This window comes from Molossus molossus, unplaced genomic scaffold, assembly GCF_014108415.1.
Source record: "Molossus molossus isolate mMolMol1 unplaced genomic scaffold, mMolMol1.p scaffold_m16_p_4, whole genome shotgun sequence".
NCBI lineage: Eukaryota > Metazoa > Chordata > Mammalia > Chiroptera > Molossidae > Molossus > Molossus molossus.
In genome coordinates, this window is record NW_023425377.1 from 21,621,738 (window position 1) to 21,639,480 (window position 17,743).

At 39.2% G+C, this 17,743-nt stretch overlaps 1 protein-coding gene across 1 annotated transcript in view; it reads right to left on the bottom strand.

Moving 5' to 3' along the window:
- Window positions 1–5,872: 5,872 nt before the first annotated feature.
- G3BP1 (G3BP stress granule assembly factor 1) overlaps window positions 5,873–17,743 on the bottom strand; it is a 38,808-nt gene continuing 26,937 nt past the window's right edge. Inside the window, exons 7-12 of the mRNA XM_036282144.1 lie at window positions 16,184–16,385; window positions 14,999–15,100; window positions 14,643–14,754; window positions 14,318–14,446; window positions 13,908–14,017; window positions 5,873–7,351 (exon numbers count right to left, since the gene is read on the bottom strand). Of these exons, the coding sequence (XP_036138037.1) occupies window positions 7,145–7,351; window positions 13,908–14,017; window positions 14,318–14,446; window positions 14,643–14,754; window positions 14,999–15,100; window positions 16,184–16,385 (862 nt within the window). The 3' untranslated portion in view covers window positions 5,873–7,144. The remainder of the gene's footprint in view (window positions 7,352–13,907; window positions 14,018–14,317; window positions 14,447–14,642; window positions 14,755–14,998; window positions 15,101–16,183; window positions 16,386–17,743) is intronic.

The following is a 17,743-nucleotide window of genomic DNA, read 5'->3' on the forward strand; positions in this document are numbered from 1 at the left end:
GAATGTAAAATTTCTGTGATACATGTATATAAAAATATATTTATTGAACCATCCATATACACATATCCATGCTGATTCCAATGGAAAAAAATTAAAGTTTTCTGAAATTTTCTCTGTGGTTAATACATAGTTATTGATTAATATTCAACCAACTTTATATGTGAGAGAACTTCTGAAGTCTTGCAATTACCCCAAAAAGAAACCTACATATAATTTGGAAAACATCATTTCACTTACGACAGGCTTTACGTTATTCATTCAAGAAATATTTATTGATATGTGCGCTACGGGAGATACAAAGATGACTCGGACACAGATCCTGCCCATCAGGAGCTTACAGTCTAGCAGGGGAGATAGAACACAAACATGGGGTCGATCGTAGTCAGAACTGTTTCAGGAAGATGAATCTAGCATGGGGTATAAAGTAGGCTGGGGTAAGAAGAGGTCAAGGAAGTCGAGAGGCCACTGAAATTATCCAGGCGAGGAGAAAAGATGAGAAGGACTGTTGAGGTAGAACTGACAGGACTTAGCTGGACACTGGATGTGGGGTTAAGAAAAAGGGAAGCAGATAACTTAGACCTGGGGCATGGGTGATGACATGAACTGAAAGAACAATGAAGTAGATTTGTGAAAATAAAAATTGGCACATAAAATTCTGCATATAAATCAAGTGCCTGGGATATACTAGGCAGTCAGAAAGAAATGACTAATTACACAGATCAGGGATGGAAGTACCTCAAAATGACCAGTGACTTCCTCCTTCCTCTGCCCACCCATCAACATCGTCCAACAATCCCCTCCACTACGAAATGTCATAGTGCCTCAAATTTATTCAATGAAGTCATAGCTCTCGGCATGGCTCCCTTCTGAAAATGAAAACCGAAATACATTAATTCAATCAACACAATGCGTCATCATTTAAGGACTCTTTCCTATAAGTCACTGTACCTTCTGGTGGAGTATAGGGATTCATTCCCCCAGTCCTTGTCCTCTAGGAGTTTATGGTCTAATAATGTAGTAAAACATACAGGTCATTCTAATTCTAGGTTGAAGGCATAAGTTTTCAGCTAGAAGAAAGGTGTAAAGTGCTCTAGGAACACGTTTCTTTAAAATGAAAGTTGAGACACACTGTCAAACAGGAGGGACAATATGGAAGGAAAGAAGATGAGAATGAATTTGTTCCTCATTTCAAATTCTGGCCAGATCAACCACCAAACAGAGGTTACTCACTTCTGTTGCAAATCTTTTCTCTCTTAGGGGGAAAAAAAAAAAAATTAGTTCTTGAACTAGGTCTTCAAAATAAATGACTTCGAAGGCAAGGGATGTGGACGGGAGAAAGCAGATGCAAGTCTCTCTTCAGGGAAGAGAGAGGCACTTGAAGCCACGGAGTCAGCAATGCCTGGCTTATCAGAGGAACCAGAAGTAGTTCAGGATGGCTGGAGCATCACTCACTTCCATGAAGAATGGGAGCAGTCACTGGAAAGGAAGATTAGGACCCTGATACACACATGGCACTGCCAGGCACTGAACAGGGTACATGCCCAAGACCAAATCGCTGCCCCTTAGGAGCTTACAGTTATAACAATACAAGGTGGAAAAGCCCCACAATGTACAGAATGTAAAATGCTGACAGATTTAGGAGAAAATTACAGCTGAGTTTCAGCTATTAACACATTAGGATACCCAATAGCTTTCTGACAGCTAGTAGTAAACCCATCCCTGAGGGGAGCACAAGTTAATGTCCTTAGACTACAGGCCCTGATAGAAGTGGGCATTAAGACAGTTCTAGGAAAATAAAGGAAACCTAGGTGTGAAAACTGAGCTACATGGAAGCAACCGAGTCAGCTATAAAATGTGGCTCCTCCCCTTTCCTCCCACATCCTGGCCTTTCACAGCTCTGGCTCCCCGCAGTGACCCAGGGCAGACTAGGGCGCCCCTAGAGGGGCTCCGCGCCACCCTACAAGCCGCTCTGGGACTCTGGACTAACAATCAGTCCTCTGAGCCGCCTGTATCTTGTGAAAAATGGAGGGGTTATACAAAGACTTTTAGTCCTTTCCAGCACTAACGTTCTATGATTAAAGGAATTCTAGGAGGCCTCCTGTTTCTTGTGGGAATAATCATAATGGGAAGAAAAACTTTTAAGGAAACATTCTATTGTCATTTTAAATTATGATTTTTTTCCCCATATAAATCACAGATGATTCCTATACCATCAGCCAAGTTCCACCGCAACCCCACTCTCCTTCAAAATCTAACAGCTACCTATATGAATTTATTTTTAACAAGTTATACTCTATGTAATCTACTTAAGTGTGCAATGACTCTTTAAAGGAAGTCCCTTCCTTCTCCCTACTTCCTTATCCCAGCTTCTCAGTGTCTTCATTTAAAGGGGCCAAATCAGTATACATACACATTCTTCACAAAAACATTTAAGAATTTAAACCAAATCCAAAGTAAAACAGGTGACATCAAAGCTTGAGGACAGTTCCAATAACCAAAAATGGTTAATTGTAACAACTGGTAAAACTGTTTATATCCAGGTTAAATGAGATATGATCGTCCCTGTAAGTACTATCAAAAGTATAGGCAAACTTCCCATAAGTGGGTTTATGAAAAATAGTTGTTAAAATAATTCAACAGTGAATTTTTGGTAAACATCCCTTAATTTTATTTTTTTAAGAAAATAAGACACACTAGGTGGACTTAAGTTCCCTAGAATCTGTGACATGGACCACATTTCAAAGTACAAAACGTGGATTTCTGCAGTTGGCCAAGTCACGTGGTTTATGGAAAGAACAGGGGAACTGACTTCCAATACTATTTTCTTCTCCAGAGAACTAAAAGAAAAGCTACCCAGTTCAAGTAGAAATTGGAGGAGAAAAGACTGTCCAAGGTTTTCAAAACAAGTCAGGTAACCAGAAAGCAAACCACCTTTATTCTAAGCCATACATTAGCATAAATCAAAACTACACCTGGTGGTCTTAGACTACCTCTAGTCAACTTTCTTCATTCAGGCCATGGTAAGAGGCTGTTCCATGACAGCACGAGCAAAGCAGTCCAATTGCAGCATTACCCTGAGCTAGATACATAGTCACTAAGAAGAGTGTAAGTTTTATCTCACATGTGCCACCATTTCCCCGTTAGTCTAGTGAGAGTCGCCTGCCTGCTGATGGTCCCCAGAACTTCAATACCACAGTATACAAATACAAATACAAATCCCAGGGGTGTTACTGCCTTAAAACCAGAAATCCTTACATAATTAATGTGTACCACATGGCCATTTCTTGATCAGCACAAGACATTCCTAAGTTGCTAACATATTCCTTTAGGTTTCTAAAACATTTGTGGAAGACTACCGTAATTATCCAATGCCCATTTTTGGTATATTAGGCAGTTAGCTTGAACCCCATAGTCAAATAAATGTTGAAGTCACTTCTTTTTCAAGGTTCAAAATTGCTGAACTAAAAGGTCACCTGTATGCAGCTCCTGCAGAGATTTTTTAAAGTAGCACAAAAATAAAACTTCAATATAAAAGATATCTTTAGATCAGTAGGTTTGACAAATGCAACCACTTACACAAAATAGGCCACTCAGCACAAACGATGGTCTACAAATTTAAACCTCATAGAAAGATTATTTCCATATAGATCTAACAAACTGTTTTTTATAAAGTGCCTCGTTTTCCACTAACTCATTACACTCTACAAGGGTTTTCAAATAAAGGGATGAAGGAAAGTATCAGAGGATGGCAGTTATAAGCACAAAACCGAACTGCTATAAACTCACCTGGATTGTGCTCTAATAAAAACAGTATCATTCACATCCAGATTCCAAGATTGTACTACATATATTATCAAACCAGATAAGAAAATAATCTAAGAACAAGTCATTATTGTTGTTACCAAATAGTCTGCAAATCAAAAGAAGTCCTATACAAATCAATGTTTACTTATACTGTTTACCCTAAAGGAAACAGCAAAAACACTAACCTTGTTATGAATGTTTTACACTCTGATCTCTATAGTAGTAATGATATGGTCATGTCCTATTATCTTAATATGTCATTCAAATGTACATATGTAGGCATTTTGGTTCAAGAGAAAAAGCATCCGTCCGGAGGCAAACTCTGCTCCTTGCTACACGGATGGCTTGGAGGCCTAGTCACGTAACTGCTCTGGTGGCGTTTTTCTTTTATCTTTACACTTTGGGGAAAATAGTGCCTAACCCAGAGCCATTGTGAAAATTAGTTTTCCAACCTAAAACTAAAGTGCAGTTCAACTAACGCTGTGGCAGTAACCTACTCAGAGTCAAATAATTATTTTTGGATTATCCATTTCACTGCTCCCCAGCAATAGCTCTAAAAGTTGAGAACACGGGACTATGTAAGTCTAACCCACCCTCACCACAAAAACAAACAAAAGTACTTTTTTAAGCCCCAAGGTATTTTTATTTTCAACAAGTGTTAAAAGACTAAGATGCACAGTGAACCAAATTAATCTTACCTAGTAAGATATTAGGTAAAACTGTATTTTAAAACCTGAAAAGGTTACATGTGATAAGCTTTTGCTGCCTTGAAGAAGAATCTTGCTCTAACCTATTTTATTTTCACTTTCTACCTGTGTGAATGAATATATGTATCTCTATGGTATCATATTTATTCCATCAGCAATAATGTAAACAATGATACCAGGTTTTTTATAGTGTTAAAACCATGATGCTAAATCCTATTGATAAAAGCCCAATGCTCTTCAAAAATCCACAAATCACCCACATTCTGATGAGCTGAAATTACTAAAGCAAACTTTTGTTTTGAGATTATGCAGTAACTCCCTGCAACAAGTTACAAGCAGCATCTAGTATATTGCTACCTCTCCAAACACTTTTAAAAACCACATATTGGTACAAATGAAGGAAAATGAGATTACTTACAGTGATGTTACTCTAATTCCTGAAAGAAGTATCTACTTGCTAACTCCTGTATCTTTATGTGCCTGAGGCTCAGGGCACAGGAGTGAGTCTCCGGCGCCAGATGGCAGGGCACCGCTCCGCCCACCATGCTTTCTAGCCCTTTGCAATGCAGTTGCTTCATTTTTACGGAACGTGGCATTGTTGGCCCCCACCCACTAAATGCTAGATGCAGTGTCCCCCTCCAACACCCCCCACAATCTCACACATTTCCAAATGTCCTCTAGAATACAACGGCCCCAAACCGAGTATCACTGCATCTAGTTAGTGCCCTTAACACTCTGAGTAGGAAGAACTCCTATTTTGAAATGTATGGTTTACTTTTCACTTGTGAAAAATGATTTCTAGGTTATCCATAATTTATGACCTTACAGTTACTGCAAAAAATAACTCAGGCTAAGTTTTTTTCCTTTCCACTACAAGCTTAATATAAGCTACAGAAGTGTAATCTGAATTTCTTCCTAATTATCACTGGCCTGGACCAAATGAAGTGGTTACCAAATAATTATTTAAACTGACCCTCAAAACAGCCATGTGATTCAGTTACATAAGTTTCTTTATATGAAGGAGGTGCTGCCAATTTTCAAATACTTGAGGTACTAAGGACCATCAGATTTCATTTTAGTTTAAGACTACACCCTTCAGCAAACCTAGTTTCCCAGCAACAGAAAAACAAAACAAACACTCCTATTCCTATTCATACTGTCCTCAAACAACAGTCCTAAAGATGAACACTGTTAAGAAAATAAATAAGTTAAAGTTGACAACCTCGTTGCCCTTCAATTAGTAATGACAAGATATCACACAAAGGTTTGCTTCACAAATGTGTAACAGAACCTCCACCCACCTCACACACCGCACTCAACAAACATACTATGTAAAACGAGTATTAGTCTGTATTGCCAGATTAAATTTTCTTCCAGAAATATTTTAATAAAAATTGGCCATTTCCAAGAAACACCCACTGTATGCCCGTCAATAAAAGAGAACCATTAACAAAATAGAAAATTTACCATACGGCTATGATTTAAAGGAAAAAGACTAGCAGACACTCCAAGCACATCAGCAAAGTCCAATATTAAAATCACATTCCTTCTTGGGGGCTGATTAGAATTCTGAAGAGATACAGAAATAAAATGCTGAACTATTTAGGTCCAAGGACCTTGATAGAAGCATCTCTCCTCAAGGCATTCCAGTTTGAGACTCCATTTCAGACTAAGGCATAACACATGAACAGAAGACAGACAGGTGAAAGAGGGATTCTACAATTCCCAATATACTCTGAACCTGAAAAAAACAAATCTAGACTTTTTTTTTTATTATTTTTCTTCAAACAATTGCCAAGACTGGAATCAAAGATAAATAGAAGGCACAACAGTTTTGCTCTGGTTTTGTGTTATTCGGATTAGGGTGGGGGGATGTTGGTCTTTGTTTTTTTACAAATACAAATTAAACATGAAAATAAATTCTACTTCAAAAAACCTAACAATTCAAGAAAATCACATCAATTGAATTCTAGACATTTAAAACCTATCTCACAATTTAAATTTCAATGGTAAAAACAGTGGATTTTATAATTGTTTTGTGATCACATATCAAAAGAAGAAAACGTCACTAACATCTTTTATTCAGTTTTTAACCAAGAATCAAAATTGTCAATTTTTCCAATGGCAGTTCCTCCACACCAGAAGGTAGTCATGACTCTCAAAAGAAGAAACAATTTGAGTTTTTCTTGCCTTCAAAATGTTTCTCAAATCCTGTATTTCTCAAATGTTTTTGAAACACGTAGAAAATAAGTAAGAAATATCCCAATGAATGAAACATACCAAATGTCAGTAATAAGCAGGACACATTCCTTTGGGGAAATGGCTGTTAAAAAAAATCCAGTCTGTATATGCAAAGTAAAGCAAGGAAATTCAGTCTTTTTTTTCCTTCTTTAAAAATCCACTTTTCCTAAAATATCATTCCACAAAATTGGAAGTGAAGGACTAAAAGGTGAGGAGAGGGAAGGGGGGGAGAGGGAGACACACACCATTAACACAAAAAGTAAAATTGTACAAACTTAAGCAGTTTATAAGAGACCAGGGTCATACTGCAAGACACCAAAGGGTGATTGGAGAAATTCACCATTCTGCAGGAACAGGGTCGCACTGCTGCATGAAGATCAGTGAAGAGCAGTTCACTGCCGTGGAGCAATCCCCCTTCCCACTCCAAATCCTGGTTTCTGCACCATGCCTCCACGGGGCGGGCCTCTCATCCCACCACCCAGCCCACCGCGAGGGCCTCCAGGTCCCCGAAGGCGGTTATCTCGCCGGTCCCCTTCCCGGGCAGCTCGAGTCTTCTTCTCTTCCACGTTCAGACGGACCTCACCCCTGAACATGATGGGCTGTAAAAGTCAAGGTGAGAAGATTTACACAGTGCTGACAGGCTACCAACTATCAAAGTTAAAACAATGCTATTATAAAGAATCAGCAGCTTACAAATCACCTATGTTCTCAACATTCAGTTTTCTTCCAAATTCAGAACACAAAATGTTCCCATTAACAAATGCAGGGAAAGGTGGTTAGGTATGTAGGGGTATGCAGACTAGTTCAAAAAAGTCCATTTAAACAACACAGCAACACAAGTAACTTCCATTGTACCTACTGAAGTAAATCTTGCCCGAACAGTGTGACTCAGTGGTTGGGCGTCAACCCATGTACCAAGAGGTCACCAGTTTGAGTCCCCGTCAGGGCACATGCCCAGGTTGTGGGCCCGATCCCCAGTGGGGGGGGCATGCAGGAGGCGGCCAATCAATGTTCTTTCTCACCGATGTTTCTCTCTCTCTCCCTTCCGCTCTCTCTAATCAAGAACGAAAATGTTTAATTATTAATAAAAAATAAAGTAAATCTTATTTTCCCATAGAATTACATAAATAGAATACAAGAATTGCTACCTCCTCTATGGATTTCGAGGCTTAGAATAAAACCCCATCATCACCTACTGTGGAAAGACTATACTGCACATACTTATGCAAAGTACTTATATATCTCAAAAACATCATTAATTTCATCTAAATATAACTTCCACAAAATGCTATTTGCCTTAATAGAATTTTGAAAAATACTGAAAACTATGAAGATAACATTATCTTATTGAAAGGGGAAAAAAAAAGAAAAATCCAAACTGTCTTTGGCTTTCTTTCGACACCCACTAGAGCTAAAGCAGGAAACAAAGGTTTACTCAGAAGTCTATTGAATTCAATGTACACGCTTCATTGGCAATGGTTTGCTAACTGAAATATTTTTTTATTTTATTTATTTTTCAATATTTTTTATTGATTTGAGAGAGAAAGGAAGTGAGAGGGAGAGAGATAGAAACATCGATGAGAGAGAACATCGATTGGCTGCCTCCCGCATGCCCCCCACTGGGGACAAGGCCCACAAGCTGGGCATGCTCCCTGACCAAGAATCGAACTGGCGACCTCTTGGTGCATGGGTGGCTGCTCAACCACTGAGCCACACTGGCCGGGCATATTTTTAAAAATAAATACCTAACAGTACTTACTGTACAGATACGTGTTCTATATACTTCACATTTATTTTCTCATTTGACCTTCACAATAACCTGAGGGCTGTTGTTATACCTATTTTAAAGACCAGCAAACTAAGGGCTAGGAAGGTTAAGAAACTCTCAGCTCACAGGCCACAACACAATGAAAGGGGAATGCAAACCAAGCCATCCTGGCTGGAAAGTATAAGCTTTAAACCACTATGCTGCACTAAAACATGTCAAACACCATGGTCATTAAGCTTATATAAGCAACTTCTGTACTCATAAAAAAATTACCGAACGGACTTCTACCAATACACTGAGATGAGGGAAAATCAAAATACATATGAAGTTTCCAAACTACAAAGGAATAATCTGAAAGTATACATTTTAACATACATGCATGACACAGATATAGTAGGAGGAAGGCCTGGGATAGGGCGGGGGAGTTGTGGACGGGAGTAAAAATGGAGAAAATGGGAGACATCTGTAATACTGTCAACAATTAAAAAAAAAAAAGAATCGGCAGGGGGGTCCGAGCCAGAGGCTGAAGGTGCGGCACTGCTGGTTTGGAAAAGGCACAGGGAGTGCAGGAAGCCACCAGAAGCGGAAAAGGAGAAGGGAACAGATTCTCCCCTTTCGCCAAAGGATCATACTTCGGTTAACTTTTGACTTTAGCCCAATGAAATGCATTTTGGACTTCTGACCACCAGAACTATATAAGATAATAAATGTGTTGTTTTAAATAAAAAAGAAAAAAAACCTTTTTTGAACTCAAATTCTAATTTGTATTTTAAATTTGGATTAAATATATAGTTGTACTTTATAAATACATTTTATTTATCAACACTTCACATAAGAATTATAAATATTTTTATATACACACTGTATCAATCACTTCACATGCAATCTGAAGCACTGTGTCAGGTAATTTTCTAGATACAACCGAAAAACTAAAATCATATTAAAATCTGAAAGATTAAGGGGAAAGAAGTTGGAGCTAGGATGTTTTGAAACAAGAGTAGAAGCAATCTGAATGAAAAGGTTTCAGACATGCACAGCCTTTTTTTCTGAGGAAATATACCTCAAACAATTCTTATACATGAAAATGCCATGGCTTACCCATATTCATTAAAAGAAACAAACACCTTATCTTGGGCAATTACCTAGGAAGCCAGTTATCAAGTGTGACCACCTCTGGCCCACTGGGAATATCATACCCTGTAAGGCAGTGGTTCTCAACCTTCCTAAAGCCGCGACACTTTAATACAGTTCCTCATGTTGTGGTGACCCCCAACCATAAAATTATTTTCGTTGCTACTTCATAACTGTAATTTTGCTACTGTTATGTCTTAAGCAACCCTCAAGGGGTTGCGACCCACAGGTTGAGAACCGCTGCTGTAAGGACACAAAGACTTCAAGGCTATACCAAAAAGGTTGGCCACTGGACCTATTACATGCTCAATGATGGATTTATCCACAAAGCCTCTGGAGATTTCCGGGTTCGCTCCTCTGTGGCCTTGGTGAGATAAGCCACTGTTCTCTCCTCATTTCTCCAAGTTGTGCAGAAGATGCTTCACTAAAATAGTGAATTCAATGTACACACCTCACTGGCACTCAAGACAATGCACACCTGCAGATTAATGACCACAACATTAAACTTTGCAGTCTATCTATCCCTTAACAACCTCTGGGAAAAAATTATCTAGAACATTTCTATTACATGGTTAGTAAAACACGTATTTTAATTTGCAGAGACTGAAAGCAGGTTAGTGGTTGCCAGAGGCTGGGTAGAGAGGATATGGGGAGAGACTGCTTCAGGGTAAGGGACTTAATTTTGATGAAAATGCTTTGTAACTAGATAGGCCATGGTTGCGCAACAATGCGTGTTACTAAATGTCACTACATTGTACTAGACTTATTGGGAGGATCACCTTGAAAGTTATATAAATGTCTAACTACTATGCTGTACACCTTATAATACTGAATGTTAACGGTAATTGAAAAAAAATTTATTTTTTCTTGCTTTTGTTGATTTTAGAGAGAGAGAGAGAGAAGAAGGGAGAGGGAGAGATAGAAACATCGATGAGAGAGAACATCGACTGGCCACCTCCTGCATGTCCCCCACTGGCAATTTGACGGTAATTGAAAAAAAATTTATTTTTTCTTGCTTTTGTTGATTTTAGAGAGAGAGAGAGAGAAGAAGGGAGAGGGAGAGATAGAAACATCGATGAGAGAGAACATCGACTGGCCACCTCCTGCATGTCCCCCACTGGCAATTTGACGGTAATTGAAAAAAAATTTATTTTTTCTTGCTTTTGTTGATTTTAGAGAGAGAGAGAGAGAAGAAGGGAGAGGGAGAGATAGAAACATCGATGAGAGAGAACATCGACTGGCCACCTCCTGCATGTCCCCCACTGGCAATTTGGCCCCAAACCGGGGCATGTGTCTTGATTGGGAATTGAACTGATGACCTCTTGGTGCATGGGTCGATGCTCAACCACTGAGCCACACTGGCCGGGCGAAACCAATATTTAAAAGAAATAAAACACATTAAAAATAAAAATGAGGGCTTCCGGTCAAGATGGCGGGTAGGTAAATGAGGTATCACGTCCTCCCACAACCACATCAAAGTTACAACTAAACTACAGAACAACCATCATTCAAAACCGCCTGAAGTCCAGCTGAATGGAAGTCCTACAACTACGGAATTTAAGCAGCAGCTGCATTGAGACTGGTAGGAGGGGCGGAGGTGGAGAGGCTGGTCCCACACCCACGTGTGGCGGATAAAAATCAGGAGGACACCTCGGCTGGGAAGGTCCTTCCTGAGGACTGAGGGGTCCCCGTCCCACACCAGGTGCCCTGCTCAGGGTTCCAGTGCCAGGAAGAGAGTCCTCATAACTTCTGGCTGGAAAAACCAGCAGGAACTGAGGCTCAGGGAGGCTGAGGCGGCTGGAGCCCCAGGCAGCTCCCTAAAGGGCCCGCGCACGGACTTATCGGACTCTCTCCCTCTAAGCTTGGAGGGGAGGCAGCTCGAGGGGCGCCAGAGATATACAGGGAAGAACTGAGCTGTTTGGTACTGGAGCGAGGGCTGGAGAGGGGGCTTTCTCCAGGACAGTGCTGTCAGAGGCCTTTGTTCCTTTGGTGAGCCCTTCCCTGGGGCGGTAGACAGGACTCCAGCAACCTGGCTCACACTGGTAGCCCCGCCCTGGTGACTCCCTGAGGCCCCGCCCCACCCCACCCAACTTTCAGGCCCACCCAAGCTGTTGCCACTTGCTTAACCATAGGATTGGCCTGTCTTGGATCCTGCTTCAGGTTTTTCCTAAATTCTTTCAAACGAGCAGCATCTGGTCTCAGCTAGCCCCATACCTCTTGTTAAGTAATACACAGAAACAAACACAGGGAGGCAGCCAAAATGAGGAGACAAAGAGACAGGTCCCAGGTGAAAGAACAGAACAAAACCCCAAGAAAAGAACTAAGCGAAATGGAGATAAGCAACCTAACAGATGCTGAGTTCAAAATACTGCTTATAAAGATGCTCAATGAACTTAGTGAGAACCTCAGTGAACTTAGGGAGGGCCTCAAGAGCATAAAAAAGGACCAGTCAGAAATGAAGGATGCATAGTTAGAACTGAAGGAGGCATTAACAGAAATAAAGAATAATTTACACAGCTTCAATAATAGAGTATGTAAATCCAAGGAGCAAACCATCGATTTGGAATATAAGGAAGCAAAAATGCCCAATCAGAACAGCAAAAAGAAAAAAGAATCCAAAAAAATGAGGATAGTGTAAGGAGCCTCTGGGACAACTTCAAGCGTGCCAACATTCGCATCTTGGGGGTGCCAGAAGGAGAAGAGAAAGAATAAGAAATCGAAAACCTGTTTGAAACAATATTGGCAGAAAACTTTCCTAACTTGGTGAAGGAAACAGACATACAGGTCCAGGAAGCACAGAAAGTCCCAAATAAGATGAACTCCAAGAGGCCCACACCAAGACACATCATCATCAAAATGCAAAAGGTTCAAGACAAAGAGAGAATCTTAAAAGCAGCAAGAGAAAGGCAGCTAGTTACCTACAAGGGAGTTCCCATAAGACTGTCAGCTGATTTCTCAAAAGAAACTTTGCAGGCCAGAAGGGAGTGGCAAGAAATATTCACAGTGATGAAAACCAAGAACTTACAACCAAGATTACTCTATCCTGCAAAGCTGTCATTTAGAATCGATGGACATATAAAGACTTTCCCAGACAAGAAGAAGTTAAAGGAGTTCATCACTACCAAACCGTTATTATATGAAATGATGAAGGGTCTTTTTGAAGAAAAACATAAAATATATGAACATGAATACATATCTATCAACAATGGAATCTACAAACAAAATGAACAGGTAGAACAGAAACATTCTCATAGATACAGAGAACATTTTGTTGGTTGCCAGATGGGAGGGGGGTTGGGGGAATGGGTGAAAAAGGTGAAGGGATTAAGAAGTACAAATTCATTGCTAGACTGACGAACCTCAAAGGGAAAGGGGTTGGGGGGGGGGTGGGAAGAAATAAAGCAAAGAACTTATATGCATAACCAATGGACACAGACAATAGTGTGGGAAAAGGCGGGAGGGGGGCGGGAGTGGGGAGGAGAGGGTCAATGGGGAAAAAATGTGGAATATCTGTAATACATTTTACATTCAACAATAAAGATTTAAAAAAATAAAAAATAAATAAAAATGAGATGGTTAATTTTATGTAAATTTCACCTCAATTTTTTAAATAGTGAGGTTTTTAAGGGCCCAGTAAATTAGTAATTATTTACCCTTTTGTTCTTTACTACTAGTGCTATAAAAAGTGGTTTTTGCTAATGAAAGATGTGGGGGAAGGGAAGAGTTCTTTAGGAACTACACAGTAAAACAATTCCAATTCTACAAATTCCTCTGTAATCAGACTCACAGTAATGTTAATAAAAGTGGTTCCAGATCAGGTGATTCTAAACCCAGACAATTTATAGAATAAAAGGAGAAACTCCTCATAGTTTTAACCCAAGCAGCAGTTTCAGACCAAGACTGCCCTGGGCAAACAGGCTCTTAAGTTATCTTAGCTAAACGTAACACTGTGTTTCATGTTCTACACCAGAAGCCACCATCCAGAAAAAAAATTCGCATAAATCTCAGTGCACTGGTAACTTTTTACTTCATTCTCCTCATTCACTTATTCAAAAATTAACTTATTCAGACAGAAGCTTTATTTTTCTAAACTCCCAGGCAGTTCTTTTGATACTAATGGTTGAACATGATAAAATATATTACCCAAACATGTTGGAATAAATAGCACTTTACATATACATAGTTGTAAGGATGAATATACAAAGAGCCAACATAAACACTTATTTTTTAAAAAATCAAGATGAAAAACTGCTTACCTTGTTGCTAAGGACCTTTTGAACAGGCTCAGAATCATCAAACACAACAAAACCAAAATTGGGTAATTTCCCACCACTGTTAATGCGCAGCTCCACCACATTCCCATAATCTGCAAGTAAAATACAAAGTCTCAAATAACTTATTAGAACATTTCTTTCAAATATTACATGCACACTACCCAATGACATGGCACAGAGCACTTGAAATGTGGCTAGTCTCAAACAAGTGTAAAAAACACATGACTTCGAAGACTGAGTATAGAAAAATATATACCATCTCTCATATATTTTTACATGTTGAAATGACAGTTTAGACACACTGTTAAATAATTATAAATGTGGTTCATATGCTGTTTCTATTGGGCAGTGCTGCATTAGATGAGTCCAGTATTTAAAACTCAATCACCTACTTTGAAAGAAATCTTTAAGCTCTGATTTGTCCACTTCATGAGGCAGATTGCCAATGAAGAGTTGGTGACTGTCAGGGTGTCTCACAATTCTTCGGGGTTCAACATCACCTTGCTCACCAGCCTCACGAACTTCAGAGAAAGCAATGAAAAACAGACACCTTTCAGTGACTATTCCATACAACTGTTTTCTCTCTGCCTGAAACATAGGTAATTCCACCAACTCCACAATTTCAGTAAATAAATATCAAACACCCCCACCCCACCCCAAGACAAGGTCTTACCTCAAAATCCCCAAACTAAGAAAGTCACCCTTCTGAGCTCTTACTTGGTCTAGGTCCCCTCTGGGGAGGAATATTTATCCGCTGCTCTCGAACTCTTTGATCCCTCTGAGGCCTCTGCGGTGGGATCTGAGATTCAGGCTTAGACTCTGGGCGAGGCTGAAAAATTTATGTTAACTTTTGTGTAAAAAACAAAGCAAGCTTATTATTTTCTTGTTTCTTAGCTAACAATAAGATTTAAACTAGAAAATAACAATTCTCTCTCACACACACAAGAAATCATTAAAACCATCTTTAGCCTTCTCATCTGTCCTATATAGCAGTTCCCACATCCTCTATGAAACCACATCACATGAAATACAAGTAAATGTGCTTTAATACATAAGCTTAATTAGAAATTCACCTGTGAAGCTGGTACTTTAACAACATGAGGTGGTATCCCAGTAACTGGAACAGCTCCACTGGGTGGAAGGTTCTTACTGGTCACAGATGCCCAGGAAAATGTCTAAGGTAACATAACATCAACACAATCTGGTTACACCACATATCAAAACATAAAAGCTATTAGATCTTGATGTCTTGTATGTAATAAGCATCACATTTTCATAGGCAGGACAGAGCTTCTAAGTATCTTGAGATTCCTTCCTCCCCCATTTACAAATGTAGTACTAATTTCTGTGGACTGCTATGATACAAACACTGATCTATTTATACCAACTTTAGAATTATCTTAAACACCTTTTCAATCCATAGCAAAACCACCAAATTCTGTTATTTAACTCATAATTATTTCTTTCCATCTCTACTGCCATGTCCCTAATCCAAAATATCATTCTCTCTCCAGAATTACTATAATAGCCACTTAACAAATGGTCATCCTTTCTCAATCCACCAACCTACTTTTCTACCTACAAGCTAAAGTAATCTCTCCATTTCTTTCCTACTCACTAGCTAAAGGAGAGACCCAGAACCCTATCCATTTAACATATAGTTCCCATACCTAGAACAATGCCTACCACATGGGAACTTGAATTAACTGTCACACATACATAAATGATATTATAAGAACCCTGACCCCATGAATACAGCACTAAAACATATCCTTCAGAATTATTAAATGCAAATGTTCTGTGGGTTCAGTTGACATCATCCTGATGTGACTTGGGAGTTATTAAAAAGCTTCAAAAAATTTTGAAATCCTCAATCATATTTTATAGAAAAAGGCAGGAATGTCTGTTGTGTCATATTATTTTTTAAAGATACATTACCACTTGTTTGTTACAAGCATGCAATAATCTGAAGTTTCAAAACTGAAATATTAAAAAGATGAGGGGTTGTTGATATGGTGATAAAATAGCACCTGAAATTTCTGTTTTAAAAAGTATACATGTTTTCTTACAGTGAAAAACATTTACTTTTGATTTTACAAAGCAATATGCATCTTCTTATCTGAGGCATGGCTCAACAAGTAAGAAATTTCCCTGAACCACCCATGTGAAAATGCACCTACAGAAGTCACCAGGCAATAATGAAGGAGCAGAGATTTAAGAACAAACTAGAAAGAGCATGAAATGAAGACATGTTGCACCCTCAAGTCCTCCTGCGCTGTCTGGGCCATGTCTGTGGGTGCTGGGGAGGAGCTCTTCTGAGCATCCTCAGGAGCAGTCTCCTCCAGTGCTGGTTCACACTTCTCCTCTTGGATTTCAGACACAGGTTCTTGCTCCGGTTCTGGTTCAGGATCAGGCTCTGGTTCAGCAACAGGTTCCTCTAAATGTTCTTCCAAGTCATTGCTTTCACAGAAAAATTTGAGAAATATAATTTTGCCTCTATTGGTTTAGCAAGAAATTCCCAAGTATGTATTAATTAACTAGAAACCTGAATCCAAAAAATATTTACGAAATACGTGTCTGAGTATTAAAACAAGACAACTTTTTAGAAAAGCACTCAATGAGAAAATCTTAACTATGGTGAGATGGCTCAATTCTTATAAGCAACTGCAACAAAATGGATCAAAATGAACCAACCCAATTTCTCAGTTAGAATCTCCAAACTATTATAATTTGCCTATCACACACCACAAAACTCTTATAGGTTGTGAGGAGGGACAAGGGCAATTGAGCTGTCCAATGAGTACCATTTCAGTTTTGCAGGATGAAAAGTTCTAGAGATATGTTTGTACAACCGTGTGCACTTGGTTAACACTACTATACAGTATACTTAAAAATGGTTAAGAAGGCCATTTTTGTTATGTGATTTCATAAAAAAAAATAAAAAAAAAAAAACCCTCTCAAAAAAAAGTAGAGAAAAGACATTTTTAGTGCCCTGGCCAATGTGGCTAAGTTGGTTGAGTGTTATCCCATGGACCAAAGAGGTCACCGGTTCGATTCCCGTTCCCAAAGTGCATGCCAGGGTTTCAGGCTCAATCCCCAGGGGGCGGTGGGTATGAGACAGCTGATCAATGTTTCTCTCTCTCCCCTCTCTCTAAAACAAAAAAACATATTCTTCAAAAAAATATATATATTTTTAATGACATTAGCTGTGATTCAGAATAGTAGTTCTTAAACTTCCACATAAATCAGTTTGTTAAAGCAACAGATGTTTTTTCCCCCTGAAATTCTACTTTGGTAGGTTTGTGGTATGACAATAAACCATTTTCAACCAGTAACCCAGGTGAGTGCTGTGATTAGTTCATCAATACATTTGAGAAACATTTGAAACTATCTTTTAAGCACTCGATATTAACATTACTAGTATCACATGGCAACCAGTAAACACTATTAATTTCTATTCCTATCAAACACATTTCTGGCCTGGTTGCAGATTTTTTAAAAAAACAAGATAGAGTCACACATTTATTGTCTAGTTAATGAAATTCTTTACTGCTTCAAATCACATCTGAATTCTTTTTTTTTAAGGTTTTTTTTTTTTTTCTTTATTGATTTTAGAAAGAGAGGAAGGGAGAGAGAGAGAACATCGACTGGCCGCCTCCTGCATGCCCCCCCCCCCCCAACTGGGGATCAGGCCCACAACGTGGGCATGTCCCGTGACTGGGAATCAAACTGGTGACCTCTTGGTGCCTGGATCGATGTTCAACCACTGAGCCATACGGGCCAGGCTGAGTTTCTATCAATGTATGCCTAAACTCTAA